General features: G+C 33.5%; 1 protein-coding gene and 1 long non-coding RNA gene across 8 annotated transcripts in view; one reads left to right on the top strand and one right to left on the bottom strand.

The window, feature by feature from the left end:
• CTNNA3 (catenin alpha 3) overlaps positions 1–19,606 on the top strand; it is a 1,348,033-nt gene that overhangs the window by 1,218,065 nt on the left and 110,362 nt on the right. For all 7 annotated transcript variants that reach the window (XM_032491499.1, XM_032491498.1, XM_032491494.1 and 4 more), the window contains one exon: positions 8,967–9,148. In XM_032491499.1, coding sequence (XP_032347390.1) covers positions 8,967–9,148 — 182 coding nt within the window. The remainder of the gene's footprint in view (positions 1–8,966; positions 9,149–19,606) is intronic.
• Positions 548–18,784, bottom strand: LOC116667183. Its single transcript, XR_004323975.1, has 3 exons — positions 18,772–18,784; positions 18,030–18,033; positions 548–651 (listed from the first exon to the last, which is right to left on the bottom strand). It is a non-coding gene; the product is annotated as an uncharacterized LOC116667183 (long non-coding RNA).

Below are 19,606 nucleotides of genomic sequence, written 5' to 3'. Positions count from 1 at the left end.
AGTCACATCCTAAAGGCACTCTTGTGAATAAAATGAATAGGCTTCTGAAGCTTGATTGAGTTTCTTATAGCCTTTGTAATATTTACTTACTGAATTGTTCCTTTTTTACATGTAGCTATGTAGTTTGGAACCCTGAGAATTCCTACTTTTTCAGTCTTGGCAACACCAAAAGACAAAAAGTATTACAAAGACTTGGAATGAAGATCTAAAGAAAACAGGATGCTATTGAGTTTAAATTAGTCTAAATCCTTGCAATATTTAGATTAAAAAATATATGCAAGACTATTTAAGTCAGAATACTCATATAAACTAATTAGAGTATGTTTTTCCCTTTGGGAAAGTCTAATTTGAAGACAACTTTTTTTTTTTTAATTGAAGTATAGTCAGTTTACAATGTTGTGTCAATTTCTGGTGTATAGCACAATGCTTCAGTCATACAGAAACATACATATATTCATTTTCATATTCTTTTTCATTATAGGTTACTACAAGTTATTGAATTTAGTTCCTTGTGCTATACAGTATAAACTTGTAGTTAGAAAACTAACTTAGGGTTACTGGGGGTGAAGGGGTTCGAAAGGGATAAACTGAGGTTCGAGATTTGCAGATACTAACTACTATATATAAAAATAGAAAAACAACAAGTTTATACTGAAGATAACTTTTAATTATCTATCTGTTTTGGTGAGAAAGGAACTAGAGGAAAGATTTTAAAGGCTTAGGGTTAACCCTATAGCTAAAATACATATTGCAGAAATTATATGGCTATGTTAGGGTCACATCTGTCAAAATGATTGGGATTTTTTGATACCTCCTCACACCAGCATCGCTTTTTTGAGCCACCACATAGATGACCAGCTCTGAGTTAGCAACCTTTCTTTTTAGAGAAAGGTTTATGCTATAGCCACATATATAAACTTTAATCAAACCACGCTGAGATCCTGAATGAAGTTGTTTCCTATGGGTCTTCAGCCATACTTACCTATGTGAGGATTCCTTTTGCAGATCATGGACTTATTCACTATGTTGTATTTTGCTGGTAAAATTTGCATGGACTTTATCTCTGAGGTCCAGAGAACTCAGCACTGGACCTTCAGATACATCCAAGGAGAAGCTAAAGCATCCCTGATCAGTGATATTACAGGTGGAATGGTACTTTGCGATAAGAGGATAGACTGTATGGCATATAAAATCTCTGATGCCTTGACAAAATAATAGAAAATATTATCTGTTTTCTAAGTTTTTAAAAATTTTGTCAAATCTTTACAATTTTAAATTTAATTTAATTTTAATGTTCTTTCAATTAAATGCACAGAAAAATTGAACATGAGTACCATGTACACCTATATTTCCATGATCTAGATATAGTAGTTTTAACATACTGCCAGAGTCATATTTGCTTTTTATTTCTGAATTACTTCAAAGCAATTTGCAACACCATAGCAGTTTATGCCTAAATATTTTAGCAAGTATCCCTAAAATAATGAGCATTATTATTATCACACTGAAGAAAAGTAACTCACTTCTTAATACTGCCTAATAGTCTATATTCAGATTTCTCCATTTAGCTTCCAAATGCCTGTTATAGTTTTATTTTTCCCTAGAACCAGGACACAAGTTGGGTTTACAAATAACATGTGGCTATATTTTTTAAGGACTGAAATTTAACCCTATAGTGTTAAAAAAAACTATGTTGCAAATGAAATCATAAACAATGAGGTATTGTGTAAAAGAAAAAAAATAACATTGGAGGTCTTCTTAATTTATAGGAGACATGTATATGTCCCCAACAGGCCACATTTCCATGATTGTAAAAGGTGGACATTAATAATATTGACTTCAGAATATTATTATTTGAATGGCATAATTTTTCATAAGTGCTTAGCAAAGTGACTGGCGTGTAAGATGCATGGACAAATAATAATTACCATTATTATTATTCTCATTAGAAAAGAGATAAGCAAGCCTAATAATTTAATATTTAGCTCTGTGTTTCAACCCAGACCATGAAGGCTATAAACTTTAATCATAAAGTGAGAGAGTTTTATACCTGATGGGGATCTGAGTGTAACCTACAAGGTTTTAAGAGTGTTTCTTTTTTTTTTTTTTTTTTTGACAGATGAGGAAACTGAGTTTCTTAAAGCTAATTTATTTATAAATTTGATTTCAAGAACTGCATATAAAAGTGTAGAAATGTATATTATTCCTTAAAACAAAGACCAATTCCAATCCCTAAATATCATTTAAAAATATTATAGAAAACTTTTCATAATGGATTCTCAAGAATACCTTTGAAATCACAATTTAGTATGCTTAAAAAATCAATGCAAAAACTTTTATAAATTTGTTCTCCAAATTTTAATTTAAGTTGAATTTCTGCCAGCAGCATTTTAGATTTTCTAAACTCCAGTGAAATGCTATGCTATTTATATTTTGATATATATTCATTCCCAAATGTTTCTATGCTTATTTAAAAAATCATTAATCCCACTATTAAATTTGATAAACTCTGGAGGTAAGAACAAGAATTATCCTTTTAGAGATATTTATCCAATATGCATGCACCATGCATATGTTTCAAAAGTTTCGAAAAATTTGATTTTGAATGTTGAGTTCTAGCTACCTGCCAACAATGAGTAATACTAATTAAGAATTCCCTAATATTTAGAAAAATAGTAGTTGTGACTTACTTATTAATAAAACTATTACTGTGTTCCAGCCAGATATATGGACAGGGGATGTAACCAAGTTATATGATTTACTTAAGAATTCAATTTTCATTAGAAAAAATAGCTAAGTAAAGCAGAACAATGTTGTAGGAAGAGAGAACTATTACTAATGGCAACAGATGGATTTGCATACCAAATCAGCCATTAACCAGATGGGTAATATTTTTCAAGTAATTTCTCTTTCCTGGGACTCAGTTTCCTTATCTGCAAAATAAGCAATTTGGATGCTGAAGCTCCTGAAAATAAAATAACTATAGTAAAATATATTATTTGGTCTCTGCCTAGGCTCCATAAGGTAGCTAGGTGAGTATTTTTAACTGTTCTTTCACATAATATTGCAGAACGTGGTGGAGACTAGGCTGTTGTATTTATATACATTAATCATAAGCACCATTTACTAAGTCCCTAAAACATTATAGATATCATTGTTTACAGACATAATTCTAATTGTCAGAAAATCTAATAAGATTATCATGATTTGACATGTGATGAAATTGGGGTCTAGGATGGTTAAGTTTCTGTCTACAAAGCTAGTACTTGGCAGAGATGGAGTTTGAATGGAGGTCTGCATGAAAACAAGTTTTGCATTTTTCCTATTATCATTTTTTCCTTCCTTTTTTATCCTTTGAAGTGGTAATGAAAATGATTTATTAAAATGATTTAAAGTGTTTAAGTAAAAAATAATGTAAGCATATGAATATTTCAGCTAGTGATGAGCATAATGAAATTAAAAGTAGATAAAGACAATGAAAAGATCAATTATGCTATTAATACAGTCTTAGAGGAATAACAGAAGCCTGAGTTTGAAAGTAGACAGGAAAAATAAGAGAAATTAATTTTAACCTTGTAGCGTAGAAGCTTGGAAAATGTGTAAATGTAAATGACAAAGAAAATGCAAGATCAGTGCTACAAAATTTTAATCCCACAAGCCTGTTCTTTATGTCCTGACAGTTTCTACTAATGACTGCAAACAAACATTTATCATGTATCTGTCTCTACTTCCAGGAAACTTAGAGTCTAGGGGCAGAAGACCAAAACAAACAAACAAACAAACAAAAAACACAAAGAAACACAGACATAGATAGACATATTTGCCACTATTTTTCTAAAAAGGTGATTCTGCTTTCAAAGACCTTTATAATTAGGCTACAAGACAGAACAAAATGAACATCCTGAGGAACTAATGGATAATATGTTATGAAATTTTAAAAGAATAATTACACATAGCTGGAGAATAAAGGCAGATGTACTGTATGATTTGTCTTGGAAATACGATTGAGTTTGGACCAACAGAGATGGAGAAAGGAAAGAAGATGAGCAAATAATTAATGGGCAGTACTGTAAGATACTTACCTTCAATAAAAAAAAAAATAACTTAGTTTACCTTGAGGGTACAATGCATAAAAGCAAGATGAAATGACACTGAAAAGCTGATAGAGACAAAGGTTATGGTGGTGCCTGTGACCCAGTAATTCCACTCACAGATATTTACTCAAGAAGAATGCACGCATATGTACATCAAAAGTAGAAGAATATTCACTGTTCATATTAGCCAAAAATAGAATGCTCCCCAAGAGATCCTTAATAGATAGTAATAGATAATAATAGATCCTTAATAGTAAATGGTATATATTTGCACAGTGAAATACTATCTGTACAGTAAAATGAGAATAAACAGACTCCATGCAACAATATAAATGTTTTTCAAATATATAAATGTTGGACATTAAAGCCAGATACAAAAGTACATATATTATTATTATATTTTTGTGTTTCAGAACCAGAGAAATCTATGGTTTTAGAAATAAAGACAGTGATATTATTCTTGGGAGAGAGGGACTGGAATAGGACACAAGGAGGCTGCCAGGGTGCCGGTAATATTTTATATCTTGACTTGGGTACCTGGTATATATAGATGTACTCAGTTTATGAAAATAGTTTCAACTGTACATTTATGATTTGGATATCTTCCTTTGCTAATTTCTACTTTAATTAAATATCACCATTACAGGTGATATTTGAGGAATTTATATTCTCTGTTCAGTAAAGAGACATGAAAGTATTTTTTAGCTGAAGAATACCAGTTCTATCAGAGTCAGGAAGATTGAATCAAGTGGTAGCAAGATAAAAGGACTGAAAATGAAAGAGAAAATTAAGACTGGGGCTTGTGTACTAGTAATAGGAATACAAAAAAAAAAAAGCAATAGTTGTGATAAAAGTGGTAAGGATAAAGTGGACACACTTTGTGCCTAACTGAATGGGATACACCAAGAAAAGGAGAGCATTTCTAAAAAATGAGATTTCAAAATGGGCTAACAGGCAGTACTACTGACAAACTTGAAAATAAAGACAATAAAGGATTTGGCAAGTGTTAGCAAATGGAGTCACATCTGGTCCTTTGACTGTTTCTGTACAATCCATGAGCTAGGGATGGGTTTTCACATTTTTAAATGGTTGAAAATTTTCAAAATCAACATGATAAGAATAATATGTATGACATGGGAAAATTATATGAAATTCAGACTTCAGTGTCCGTGTAAAGTTTGATTGGGACACAGCCATGCTCCTGTGTTTGCACAGGGTCTGTGCGCAGGCTTGCGGGATAGCAGCAGCAGAGCTGGGGAAGGCGATAGGGTGCTGTGGTGTGGTCTGCAAAGAATACATTGTGTCCTGTCTTGCTCTGAAAAACTCTGCTAACCTCCATTTTAGAACTAAAATTATGAATAATACAAATACTTAAAAATGCCTTCAACTTTTATTAAAGGGAAAAGAATAACCTTAGAATTCTGAGGATCACTGTATAGAGTGAAGAACAGTCTCTATAGTGTAACAGTTGGCATTTAACAGCACCTAGGAATTTTAAAAGTGTATTAATACACATTCATTCATCTGATTTCTAAAACAATCTGTGAGGTGAATATCATTGTTTCTAGTTTACAAATGAGGAAATTTAGATTCTAAAAGATTTATGACTATATTTCGGAGAATAATTACACTCAAAAGTAGGTGATAGAGAAATACAATTGAGGAGAATATAGATCTTTTGTTATATTGTGGACAGGAGTTCTGTGATTTGCCGGCATGATGATAGAACAAAAACTCTAGAGCCAGAGTTTCTGGGTTTGCATCTTGTTTCTACCATTTCTTCACTGTGACAATCTTCAGTAAATAATTTAATCTTTTAGCGACTTGGTCTCATAATCCATAAAATTAGAATAATAGTGTTCTTACCTCATAGGGCTGCTAGGAAGATCAAACTCTAAATACATGTAAGTTGCCTAGCAGAGTGTTTGGCATGTATAAATTTTAGTTATTTTCATTGTCTTGGGGAACAGATTTTAAAATCAGTTGACACACAATATAACCTCGTTTGGATGGCATTGATTCAAAGAGCCTTTAATAGCTATTTATATCAGAGATGTATTCTATAGATTTGAGCAGGAGGAGGGAAATATAGCTAGCTGGCAAAATTATCAAAGATTCTATTTACCCGATTCGTCTTAAGCTTTGTACCTCAGTTTCTTTGTTTATCCTTCACCAAATAATCCATTAAGAAATTTTTACCCAGAATTCCTAAATATCAAATATTCTCTTAAATTCTATTTTGATATTTTCATAGTGCTTGAAGTTGACTAATGATATGTAGTGAGTTATTCACAGAAGCACAAAAAACCTTCAGTGAAGGTGCCAGTCAGTAATTTAATGCTTCTTCTTGTTGTTGTTGTTCCTCTTGTGGAAGGAGTCAGAATTCTCCAAAACTTTTAGTTTTGTAAACCATTGCCCAACTTTTGGCCCTTTTTTTGGTCAGAAGTAAATATCTGCCAATTGTAATTCACCATGTGAGTTGAGACGTTACTAAAGAAATTGAGTGCAACCCATGAGATTCTTGTCCACGGCAGGGTCAGTCTCAATGTTATCCAGTAATCGACTCTGTTCCCTGCATGGCAGATGGATAGCAGTTGCAATTATTGTGATTTTGTGTCTGGGGAAATGTAGACAGGAGGGTTAAGTGACTTCTTCAAGGTCATATTGGAAATCAGTGACATTCCAAGGAACAGAACTTGGAATACACTTAACCAGATCTCCTCTTGAATAGTTTTAACTTTATCATGAGAATAGTGAGCAATTTTCCATGATATGCCAGTTCCACTTCAAAATGATTTCTTAAGCCTAGAGTCATGGATTTATTATCTCTGAGATAAAGTCTGTAAAAAGAAACCCCCACATAAATCAATCTACAACTATTATTATTTTTAATTTTAAATATTTTTGCATGAAGATGGAGAGAATGATAATGACCAGTAGTCATGATGGAGAAAATTGATTTCTCTTTTTGAGCTGGTGTAATGGTTTAGTAGCTTATAACTTTCTTAATGGACTTGTATACTATTCCAGACATAAGTGAGCTGTGTCTTCCTTTACATGCTTTGCCATATGACAGCAGCAATATAACTGCTGCTCTTTTAACATACCACATAGGCCACATTTCCTGAGAAAAGAAACTATAAACTATTTTCACATCCTGAAGAAGAGTCATCTGTATAACTCATCAATTAAAAATGTAGTCTCATAGCTTAATCCTTCCAAAAGAATAAAATACATAAATAATGAAAAGAAGGCAATTTTAAGTGTTAAATGAGTGAATATACTTTGATTTTTTGATGGAATAGGAGATAACTATCATTTATTGAGCACTCATTATATGTTAAATCCTATGCTAAGAAATTTAAAGGAAACTTCAAATCAGAAAGCTTCATTGTTTATTTTCTTTAATAGGCTAGAACTGAAGCATGGATAATTAATCTTGAGATTTTTACAAATGCCAAGTTATTTTAGACTCTGTGTTATGCTTTATAATGGATAATAAGTGACATACTTGTTACTGGTTCTTCAATTTTTATTTTTGGTTGGATTTTCCATTGACCATTCTGGTAATTTCTTCCATTTATATGTTTAAGCTTTATTGCTGTTGTACACTATTGCTTCAATAAAGTGTGTTTCCAGTATTCTGAACCCTAGTAACCACATTATTGCAAAACTTTATGAGATGATTTATTTCCCCATCTTTAGGTGTCGTAGAAATTAGCATCTGGAAATACATAGGCATTGTAGGTATCATGTACTCCATGTGACTAATCAAATAATTCCACTTACATGACTTATCCTATCCCTTCTAAATGTTTCTTCCCAGATTTGTGTACTTACTCAGCTATTGGGTTATGTAAATTTCTTTTTTGACAATGTAATTGTGTAGACTGTATCATGAAATTTTAGGGCTTTGATGGAAATTATTAAATCAGTTTTACATCAAAGTTCTTTTTATATTTGACAAAAAGTCATAGGTCCCAGGTGTATGGTTCTGAATATGGTATTTTAGGGGTATAGATGGTTTTCTACTCATTCAAATTTTAAATTGCAAATGTAAGATGCATGTTTGCATACTGTTCAGAATATGATATATTCAAAGCATGACACTATGCCAATGCCTTAAGTTTACTGTGCCTGAGAAAATGGCACCTCAAAACTCAGGATGCTAATTAGGGAGGGCTGCCTTAATAAACCCTGCCTTAACATTTCTATTCTTCCCCCAAATAATTTGTATACAAATACACATCTAAGTATGTTTATATTGCACACCAGACACATTAATTCTTATGATTTTATATATGTGCTTGTCTAGATACATATGATTTATGAAAGTATTCTGTATTGTTTAACAATGTCTATTCAGTGTTTATATACAGATCTAAATGTATATACAATATGTATGTATGTCTATATACATACATACATAGGTAGACATGGTCTCATTTCAAGATTTATTTTGTTATACTTCTACATTTTGAAGCATATTATTAGTACAATTAAATAAGGTATATGCTGTCTAACATATGTGAGGTATTACATCAAGTTTGAATTAATTTAAAATTTAAGTATGTTAGAAATTTGAGAAGTCCCACATTTATATTAAGGAGTAGATTTCAGTGTGTCAGATATTAAATTTTACATTGGCATTCTTAAAGTTAACATTGTAGTTCTAAAACAAGCAATTGTAATTCGAGAGATTTTTCATATGAAAATTGAACCTGGAAAATTTTATTTTGTGACTAAAATAACTATGATATGTCTCTATTTTTAAATGAACAAGTTTTACGAACATCCTATAATGACCACTTCTTCCTAAAATCTATTTTGACATAGTGGAATGATTACAAATCTAATTATCACATGTTATAGGCTAAGATGACTCAGTTGCCTGAGGCAGAAAAGGAAAAGATTGCTGAGCAAGTTGCTGACTTCAAGAAAGTAAAGAGTAAGCTGGATGCTGAGATTGAGATATGGGATGATACAAGCAACGATATCATTGTTCTGGCCAAGAAGATGTGCATGATCATGATGGAGATGACAGACTTCACAAGGTAATTATGTGGGAATTGATTTTCTTATTTCTAACGGTTAGAAACATCTGTCCCATTAGTGAAACCTCAAGTTTCTCTGAGCGGCAAGTGCTAAAAATTAAGTGGTGTGGGAAAAGCAAATATAGAATTAGGAAGTTGTAGGTCTTTTTAGAGTTTTTGGTAAACAAATGTGGCAGAGTTTCTCATAAACTGCTGAGGAATAATTTTAGAGACCACTGTATACCCTTGCCTTCAGGAATCTTCCCTGTGTATCGTATTAGTATTTCTTTTACAAAGAAATTGGTAAATAAAGTTATGATCTGTGTTGATCTCTATGATCAATATGAATGATTGATTTCCATAGCTACAAACTGAGTTGTCAACTAGATATATTTGAAATAACAATGCATTACTGATATACACAAAGGAATCATACATTGTGTGTGTATTCTAAAAATAATACATGTGTTTCTTACAGCTTCAAAATATCATTTTATAAAGCTAGCCAAAGAGCAGTTATATATATATATATATATATTATATATGGCACTTGCCTTACCAGTTACTAAAATGTACAAAACCACAACAGTTAATTTAGTCTTGGTGTAATTATGAAAGCCACAGAACAAAAGAATACTCTAAAACAGACCTAGTATACTTAGGAAATCATTTGCTTATATCATTATATGTTATACACAAAAATAACATTTAAATGGAGTAATGAAATGTAATTTTAAAATAATAGTAATAAATGGAAAAAATGTACATGAATCATTCCCTCCAATTAAGATTGAGAAAAGCTTTCTAAGCATTATAGACAAAACTCACACAAAAAGATCATTAGATTGAACTACATTAACAATTCTATATATCAATAGAATATGCTAAACAATACTGATATATAAATGGATAATTTGGTAAACACCTATAACAAAAAATAACAAAAATGTGATGCCATTTATATATCAAGAATACTTACAGACATACAAAAAACTTCTTAATGTCCTAGTAGAAGAATGGGCAAAAATTTGAGCAGATAAATCACCAGTTTCTCTCCATAAAAGGTATGATGCATAAATATGTGAAAATATTTAACCTAAATTAGTTAAAATTACATACCTCTTAAATTTATAAAATTGACCAGAACTTTTAAAATCATCTTGGTACAGGGAGAGTATGGTGATGACAGCATATACTCTTACATCCTTGTAGTAAGTTGGCAACTTGTGTAAACAAAAAAACTTTTAAAAATTTTTTATATCTATATTTATATCTGTACATTATATATACAATTTTGTAAAGTATGTCTTTTAGATACCAGTTTATGATTGCCCCCCTAGCTGTTGTCATTTTTTTCTAACCCCATACCATGGCTTCTAAATGTCTTACCATTCCCTTTTATACCCAGAATAATTCAGTTTTATCCTACTGCTTCATCTTTACAAAGATTCTGAGAAACTCCTCACCTTCTTTCCCTCTCTTTTGACACATATATAAGCTAGATATATATATAGCAAAGACACGAATATGCATGAGAATAGGAAACAAACTATACTACAGTGATATTAAATAGTGATTATGTTTTAGTAGTTTGGTGGAATGTAAGTTAATTAAATGTGATAAATATACATTTATTTTTAAAAATTAATAATTTTTCATGTTAGTCCTCAGAAAGTGGATGTTGATTAAAGTTAAATCACTTCATGCAAACTTCCCAAAAGTTAAGACTGAGAAGGGCCTCAAATAAAACCTTAATGATGTCAGCTTTGATCATTATTAAGGTACAGAAAATTGTGTGCATTTCAAAGTACCTTTAAGTAGGGAAATAAATACGAAATACCAACAGAGCTACTGCTGGTACTCTGTCACTTACATAAACCTATGAATCTGGAGATCAGGGATTGAGAAAATTAAAAACACCCAATAGAGATGGGAGGAATGTGAAAAGGTAATAGATAAAGCACACACACATACAAAAAACTGGACCAAAATGAGTATACCTGACACTAAGTGCTAAAATGCTGAACACAGTTCTGAGACTTGGCATTTACAACACCAGCTATAGAGATTGAGCTTAAAAGTGATTGGGTCTGGAATTGGGAAATTGAGAGAATCTTCGCTTTTGAGAAATAAGGAAATACAAGATAGGTGACGTTGGAGGTACATCAGTGATTGAAAAAGACATAAATAAGAAATGAAAAGGAACCTAGAGAAATGAAAGAGAAACGCAATATATGTCAATCTCTCTCCTTCCCACCGTCACTAAAAATGTCATCCATTACGGAAAGTGTACTTCATAATAAAAATTAAGGAGAGTGCTCTTGGTCTCAGAGCCCTGCCTAAAAAGAAAAGGATTCAGACCAGTGACATGCAAAGCTTCTGTAATAAGATATAGAAAATGGGTCCACTTCTGGGTGCAAAAGAATATGCAAAGGAAAATAAATAACTACCTTTAGGAGATACCTGTATTCCCATTTCACTGCAGCATTAGTCACAATAGCCAAGATATGGAAGTAACTTCAGTGTTCATCAGTGGATGAATAGATAAAGAAAATGTGATCTATAGAAATTGAATTTATATATATAATAAATATAAATAATTTATATAAATATGAGCATTTAAGCCATAAGAAAGGAAACCCTGCCCCTGCCATTTGTGACAGGTGGATGATTCTGGAGGGCATTATGCTAAGTGAAATAAGCCAGACAGAGAAAGACTAATACTGGATGATACTACTTACATGTAGTATCTTAAAAAAAAAAAAAAGTCAAACTCATAGAAACAGAGTTGTATGGTGGGAGTTGGTGATAGGAGAAATGCAGAAATGTTGGCCAGTGATTACAAACTTTCAGTTATAAGATGAATGAATTCTGAGGATCTAATATACATCATCTTGATTATAGCTATTAATAGTGTATTGTATACTTGAAATTTGCTCAGAAAATCTTAAGAGTTCTCATTCAAAAATAGGTAACTACGTGAGGTGTTGGATGTGTTAACTTAATTGTGGTAATCATTTCATGGTGTATACATATATCAGATTATCACATTGTACACTATAAGTATATTACAATTATGTCTATCGTGTCTCAAAAGCTGAAAACAAGTGATAATCAAAGCAATTCAGTTAAGGAAAGCCTTTCATCTAGAAAAAAATACAAAACAAAAATAAAACTGTAATGTAACACTCCAAACTAAAATGACTTTGAAAAATGTGTTGAAGATATATATTTTTAAAACCTAGACTCAGAAAACCAAAAACTAAGTTAAATTAATAAAAAAAAAAAAAAGAAATGAGGAATGCAGAGGGGAACTAGAGATGAGATCTTTGGAAAAGCCTGGGGCTGTGCCTCTAAAAAGGAAGCTAGAAATGTTTCCATGCACCAACTTAAAGGGGCATCAAGAGAATATTATTTTCCTTGGAGTCTGGGTCAAATGAAAGTCTTTAAGAAACAGTGACCTCAAGTCTGTGACCTCTTTGACAGATGAATTTCAAATCACATACTCAGAAAATGCTTCCTTTAAAGAAGAATTAAGATGCAAGAAGCAATGGTGAGCAAGGAAATCAGAAAACATGTGGTATATTCAGATAAGCCTTGGCAGAACAACAAGAACAACAACCAAAAAGAATATTCGAAGTAAAAACATTACATAGAAAAAATTTAGTTGTTGGTGATCAGAGTTAAAATAGCCTATTTTTATATTCAGGGAGAATTCAGAAGTATTAATACTATACTTTGTTACATAAAGAATGCATATAATGCCCTTTAAAATTTCCAAGGGATCTCTAAAATTAAATTTTCATATCAGTAGATGAAATTAATGTGAAAGTGTTAGAAGTTAGAGAATGAGAAAAAAAGAGAATAAAATGTGGCATGAATATAAAAAATGCGATGATTTTATAAAATATTCTAGGTGTATCAGTATTTCTAATACATGTAGCAAGTTTAATAGTTAAAAAATGTAAGTACAAAAATGCTGTAAATACTAGTGACAAAAAGTATCTCTCATTTAAATTAACAGAGGCATCTAGGAATCTTTTTTCTGGGAACCATGGGAAAAAGGAGGAAATGCTTCTTGATAAAAGAGGAAGGAATGTATAAATAAATGGAGAGAATTTGAGGAAATAAATGCCTAATGACTTGTACTTGCTGAGTGACGTCAACCATGGAATAGGCGAAGCCTTGAAAAGACGCAAGTGGAGTGAGAGCTTGGGCAGCAGAACAGAAGCAGCTATAGGAATATAAGGGCAGTCAGCCTGCAAGATTATTCATTCTGTCATTTATTTATGGCTTGTCACCCAGTCCAAAACCTAATACATTTATCAGTAGCGAAGGGGTTAGAGTCTCTTCACATATTCTAAGAGAGCTAGTGAATTAAATTTACCTAAAGTCCTAGAAGGTAAAGGAACTTGCAGCAGAAATCAAGGGGGTGAGAGAATTGAAACTACTAGAAAGGATATATTGAAGTGACTGACTGGGCCCAGTCGGGGACAGAAGGAAAATAAGGTTGGGAAGTAGAACAAAAGGTGGAAAGGTAAGGCTATGTCACCAACAGCTGATGGAGATACAGACTTCAGTGCAGTTTTTCCTGCTCTACATCTGTCTCCCTCCCAAAGGAACTCATGTTTTACTGTTAACGTGCTTTGAATCATGTTGGAAAAGGATGCTGAAATATGACTTTGGAAGGGATGCTCCGTGACTCTGAGGATGTCATAGTCTGTAACAAGGGTGTTAGAAGAAGATTCACAACTCCGCAGAGTGATAACTCATTGGTAAATAGACACTGTTACATGTTTTGCAAAAGCTAAGGAGTCCAACATTCTCACAGTCTATAGGTGTCACTGCAAAAGGCATCCATAGAACAAGAATATTGTGTATTGAAATCGTAGTAAAGGTAGGGGAGCAAAATAGAATTTCAGGTTCTGACAATCTTTTGCACTTGAACTGCATCCGCATTCAGTTTAATTTTAGTTCGTAAAAACTGTGAAAAATCTCCAATTGTTTTAAAACATATGAACCTGGTTCTTTATTTTCACTCCCAACTCTGTTTTAAGGGTTTTTCTCAGACACTACAATGTTTTTCTAGGGTTCAGTTTAGCAGTTTTGTATATTGGTTATTCCTTAGATCCACCCATGTTGCATTTATTTCAGTGCAGTTGTCTTAGCTTGTTTGTAATGGGACCTGTGAGAATGGGGGTTATAGCTGCCTGTACAGTATTTATCAACAAGTAGTTGACCATTTGGTAATAGTACACTCTCTTTGTCTCTCATATAGATTTTAAAATGGCTATATATTTTTTAAATAATAAAAAAATAATACATTGTCTCTTCTGAAGTGTCACTGAGAGGTCTGCTTTCTCATTTTCTTTAACTACTATTTTATTTTTAATAAGAAACATAACAGTAAACTTTGCTTACTATGTACTGCACTATGATCAATACATATATATGTTCTCATTTTTATTTTCAAGGCATTTTGATTGATTATTATATTCTCCATTTTATTTTTAAAGAAACTGAGATTCATAGAGGTCAGATCAATTGCTCAAGGACGCACAAATGAGATTGAGTTTGAATTGGAGTTGATCCAGTTTCAGAATCTGGGTACCTATTCATTGTATTACAAGGCTTTATTCTACCCTTGTGCTAAACACAGAACAAAACCTAGTCCTTTCTTCAAGGGGAACAAAAACTGACACATTAAAAATAACAGTAATTGTGTGATGCATTATTTGCTTCTAGCTGTAAGTACATTAGGATTTCAGAAGACAGGGATTAGCCTTGGAGAATAGAGTAAGCAGAGAGCAAAAACAGGAGCAAGTGAAGTTTGTATTAGACTTTGAAATACAGGGATTGGATTGTGGAGTGGGATGATGTCAATGATAAAACCCACAGGGTAGAGGCCAAGAGGCAGGAATGAGTTAGATCCATTTGGGGGCTCTCAGACAACTAGATAAATAGAGGAAGTGGTTAAGACAGGCATAAAAAAGTGATAGATTATAAAAGGCTTTAGAAGATGGACAGAAGGATTTTTTTTTAATGAAGTAGGATATAGGGAATTATTCAAGAATTGTAATCATGAAGGTGGCATCACAGAAAATAAACGTAACTATAACATAGAAAATAAACCTAATTATAACATCGTCAGAATGACAGGCACTTTGGGATGGCACTGCCAGCAGAGACAACCCTGGGGTCAAGGGCTCTAGCCACAGTTGGGAGACCCAAACAATTAGGCTTGGGCAATTCTGATAGAGGCTAATAGAATCTCAGTTAATTCCTAGAAGGTACTGTACAAGGAGCTGGAAAAATCACTTCTATAAAACTTGATGTAGCTACCTTGACACAGGTACTAAATGGAGCACCGACCATTGAGTACTTCTTCCAGCCTAAAGTGGAGAGGTGGAGAGCAGGTTTTACTCTGGTTGTTGGTGCCCAGTTGCTAAGAGAGCAAGCAAGCATCTCTGCCACTACCCCTGTGATACACTCATTCCAGGGCAGAGAAGTCAGGTTTGAGTGTTTCAAATGTGATGTCATCTTGGTGAAGGACCATCCACACAGTCACATAAGCTATGTGACATTGTAACACTGAGACTGTGGCTTCCTCTAGTAACTCAGCATTCCTTTTCTTCGGCCTCTGGCACTTTCTAAAATCAGACTCCAGGACTTGTTAGAGGGAAGCAAGCCTTTCCCCTTGTACTGATTAGTTTCCCAGGGAGGCATCTTCTAAATTCCTGCCTGAAAGGTTCTGGGAGCAGAGGTGGAGGGTGGAGTGACTGGTAGTCTCTGCATTTAGTATGTGTTCACACGTTCACTTAATATCCCTGTTGTCAGTAAAAGGCCCTATATATACCCTTTAAATAAGCCTAAAGACCTCTAATGCAATGATTCTTATTTTATTCTCTTCAGAACATTGTCTTCAGACTTTTCCTGGGATGAGAAAGGCAGATATTCAGGGCTGTGGAACACAGGGGTATGCTAACTGCCTCTTTCAGTCTTTCCCTTGAGCACAAATTTCAGTCATATGTAGATATTTCTGTTTAAAATCAGGTTGAGTCTGAGTTTTCCCTCTACTGATTTGGACTCTGACCTTCTCAGGTTGAATGTATTATTTCCCACTTGTTAGATGCTTTCTAGTGTCCTACTGTTTTCTCTTCTCCCAGTTTGTTCTCTTCATCCTAATGGGTTGAACCCAGCTCATCAGTGGTTTCAGTGGAGCTTGGAGAACAAATATATATCCATGTGACAGTTTGCCATCTTAACCTTGAAGCCCACTAGGATTTATTAGTGTTGTGAAAGTTTTCTGTTAATGGTATTTAGAGGTTAGACTATTAATGTTTTCTTCATAAATTATGCCCCTCTTTCCTGTTCTCACCTGTGGTAAATTGTGTCCAAGCAGTATATTGACTGAACTTAAATAGTTTCTACATTTCATGGTTTGCATAACACTTGAGAACATCTTATTCTTTTCCCTCATCTGAACAGGAGACAGGCTCTAGCTAAAACTTTCTAGATAATGAATTATATATTTTATAATCACTTAAGATGCATTTTTTAAAAGTTGCTGAAAATTCATGAGAAATAGACAAAAATGATAACTCTTCCTCAAATAAATACTAATCTTCATATCATCTTTATCAAAAATATGATTTCTAAGAGTGTACCGATTTTAATGTTACTATTAGTAGAGTTTAAAAAATTGGAAATACCTAAAGAAGAGCAATACTACTTTAAGTACTAATATTTTTAAACTATTTATTCAAAAATATAGTAGGGTGATGTATCCATCCTTGTCAAATGTTATATTTTAAGATGTATTGCAGTGTCAATTTTTACTTGAAAAAATGATGTATTACTTTGTAGGCTTTTCTGGAGTTCCTGTTCCCTACCGAACATCTGCTGAATGTCAGGCCCTGTGCTTGGTATTAAGGATATGCCATTACCTGCAGTGGAGAAGAAACGAGGGTAGCATAAGACAGAACAGAAGAAGGGGTGAAGGGAACAGGAAGATGGGTAGCAAGGCCGAGAAGTGAGAGAAAAAGATCTAACAGAATGATCATAGAGTAGGAGCGGACATGGTGGCAGCAGAAATTCAGCTCTGAGCGAGAGACTGCAGAATCTTACTAGGTGTCGAGATGTAAATAGGGACAGTAGTGATTCCAAAGTTTTTCTCAACTGAGTCTACTTAACTGAGGCATATAAGACTCTGAGATACTGAAGAAATCTCTGTTAGGCTATTGACTTAACAGTAAAAGGATGGGAAGACCCTTCATTATAAGATTTTCTGCATGTTTAATTGCATTCTAATGGCACAATTCTGTGTTTATGAGAATGAGTTTCTGAAGAAAACGTTAGAGAGAAAAAGCTGCAAAAGCTGTGTTGGTTCGTATGTCAAATTATGCGGATGCTGATTGCTGGTATCCAAGTGAGGCTGATTCTTTCCTGATACTCCCTCTGAATTTTTGGAGATTGATATTTATTGATAAAGAAAAGAACTGCTTGTAAACACTTAAAAAAAGTGTCTTCAGGACTTAACACGTTGAGATAACCTATTTGTTAATAGATACCACTTTGTCGGTAATGGACCAAAGTTCCTGGGCCAAATGTGGATAACCACAGGTTATAAATGCTCCTGAAATATTGCAGCTTGAAAAATGTCAATTAGTATTTTACTATAAGCCCAATCAGACATATGATAAGTATGGGAAACATACAACTTCTTATTTTGTTGTGATAAGTTATCCAAGAGAAATGGTATATGTTGCATTTTCCAAAACAGCTGGAACTGGCTTATGCTGTGTACTTAATTCCACAACCAGCAATTCTTCTGGCTGTATATTTGTACAGTATCCCTAAGTATGCTCTCAGAATCTTGGCCTAGTCAGCAAGTTAAGCCTACCTGTCTGTATGAAGACCAGTATCCTCAGGCGTTTTGTCACTAACCGGTTTAAGCATGGATTTTAAGAGTTAACTGTACTTCAGTTAAAAAAAAAAAGGTGAAATATAGGACATACATTTTAAGAAAGAATTAACCCAAAGTATGGAGGAGGGTGTGGATCTAAAGGGTTTTGCTGTAAAGCACTGCGCTCTCAGCTTTGCTAACATCCAGACTATCCTAAGCAATGCCTGGGCAGTGGGAGGAGGTACTTTGAAGACTGTCCAACTGAAGGAAGAAGAAAGGAGCACTCGTAAACCCTGTGTAGAAGTCATGTTGCCTTTGTAGAAAAGGAGTCCTTAGATGGGACCGCTGTGGAGTGATGGCAGATGAGGAACTGGATTTGGAAATGAAGGTACCTTTGTTCTCACCCTTGTGTCCCTCCCACTGGACACGGGCTTGTGTTTAAGTCACCTTTTTTGCCCCATCTTCCTTTTCCCGGACAGAATCCTGAAAGATGAAATAGAAACATGAGAAGAGGGAGGGCTAGAAACTCACTTTGCCTCTATTCAACTGGCACTTCAGAATCAAAGGCTTTTCGGAGGCATAGTTGAAATGTATGAAATTCATGTGTTCTTTGCCTCACATCCTTGTTTGTTAAATACAGAATCACTTTGCACATGCCTTGTTTTGCTTTCTGAGGTGAAACATTTATATTCTAGTATGATGTGTTAACAACAATAGCAATTTAAATGTTTTAGCCCACACAGCAAAGGGAATAAGAGATACTGGTAATTTTTATATTTCTTTTAAAGGCAGTCTTAGGTCTTGTAATTTAAACCTTAAGGGCAGAGAAAGGTAGTTTTTGCTTTACTTGATAAGGCTACCTAATTCTCTTTCTCGTATGTCTTAAAATACACGTTAAATATATAGCAAATAATTGAAAGTATAAAATATGCGATAGGTAGATCATTTAAGATTTTGAAAAAGCACTTCTGGCTTTCCAATTTCTAACTTTAAGAAGGCATCATTTTATATTTGAAATTATTATATCAGGGATGAAGAATTATTTTTCTGGGCTCTAGAGTGATGGCTCACTTTTTTTTCCTCTTGGACATTGTGTTAGAGTAATTATGAGCTATTATCACTGCCTTTTGCATGAATATTCTCCTTGTAAAGAATGATTTTGTTTTACTTTGTGGAGTATTGAATCACTATTATTCAGTAATGCCAATGAGAAGCACTTTAACATAGAGGAAAATGATTCTGTCTGCCAGTTTTACATGATAAAAATTTGCGTATGTTCTAAGATAAGTAATGGGCAAAAATTCAGCTTATGTAACATCTTCGTATTTGTTTATTAAAATTAACTGAGAGTGAGAGCACAGACATTTTAACCTGAAATCCAGCATTTCAGTGCCTGGCTGTAGTGAATTTCTTAGAGAATTTGGTGAAATGACTATGCCTATTTCCAAGTGGCAAAGCAATTCTGTATTATGTGAATCTGCAGAGATGTCAGGGGGATAGAATTCAATTATGTATTATCTTAGAGCATTGGGGACTGAACTATTAGAAATGTTGAAATAAACAAAAACCACCCA

The sequence above is a fragment of the Camelus ferus genome, chromosome 11 (genome assembly GCF_009834535.1).
Source record: "Camelus ferus isolate YT-003-E chromosome 11, BCGSAC_Cfer_1.0, whole genome shotgun sequence".
NCBI lineage: Eukaryota > Metazoa > Chordata > Mammalia > Artiodactyla > Camelidae > Camelus > Camelus ferus.
The sequence above is the reverse complement of the archived record's forward strand: the minus strand, read 5'-3'. Positions and strand labels throughout refer to the sequence as shown.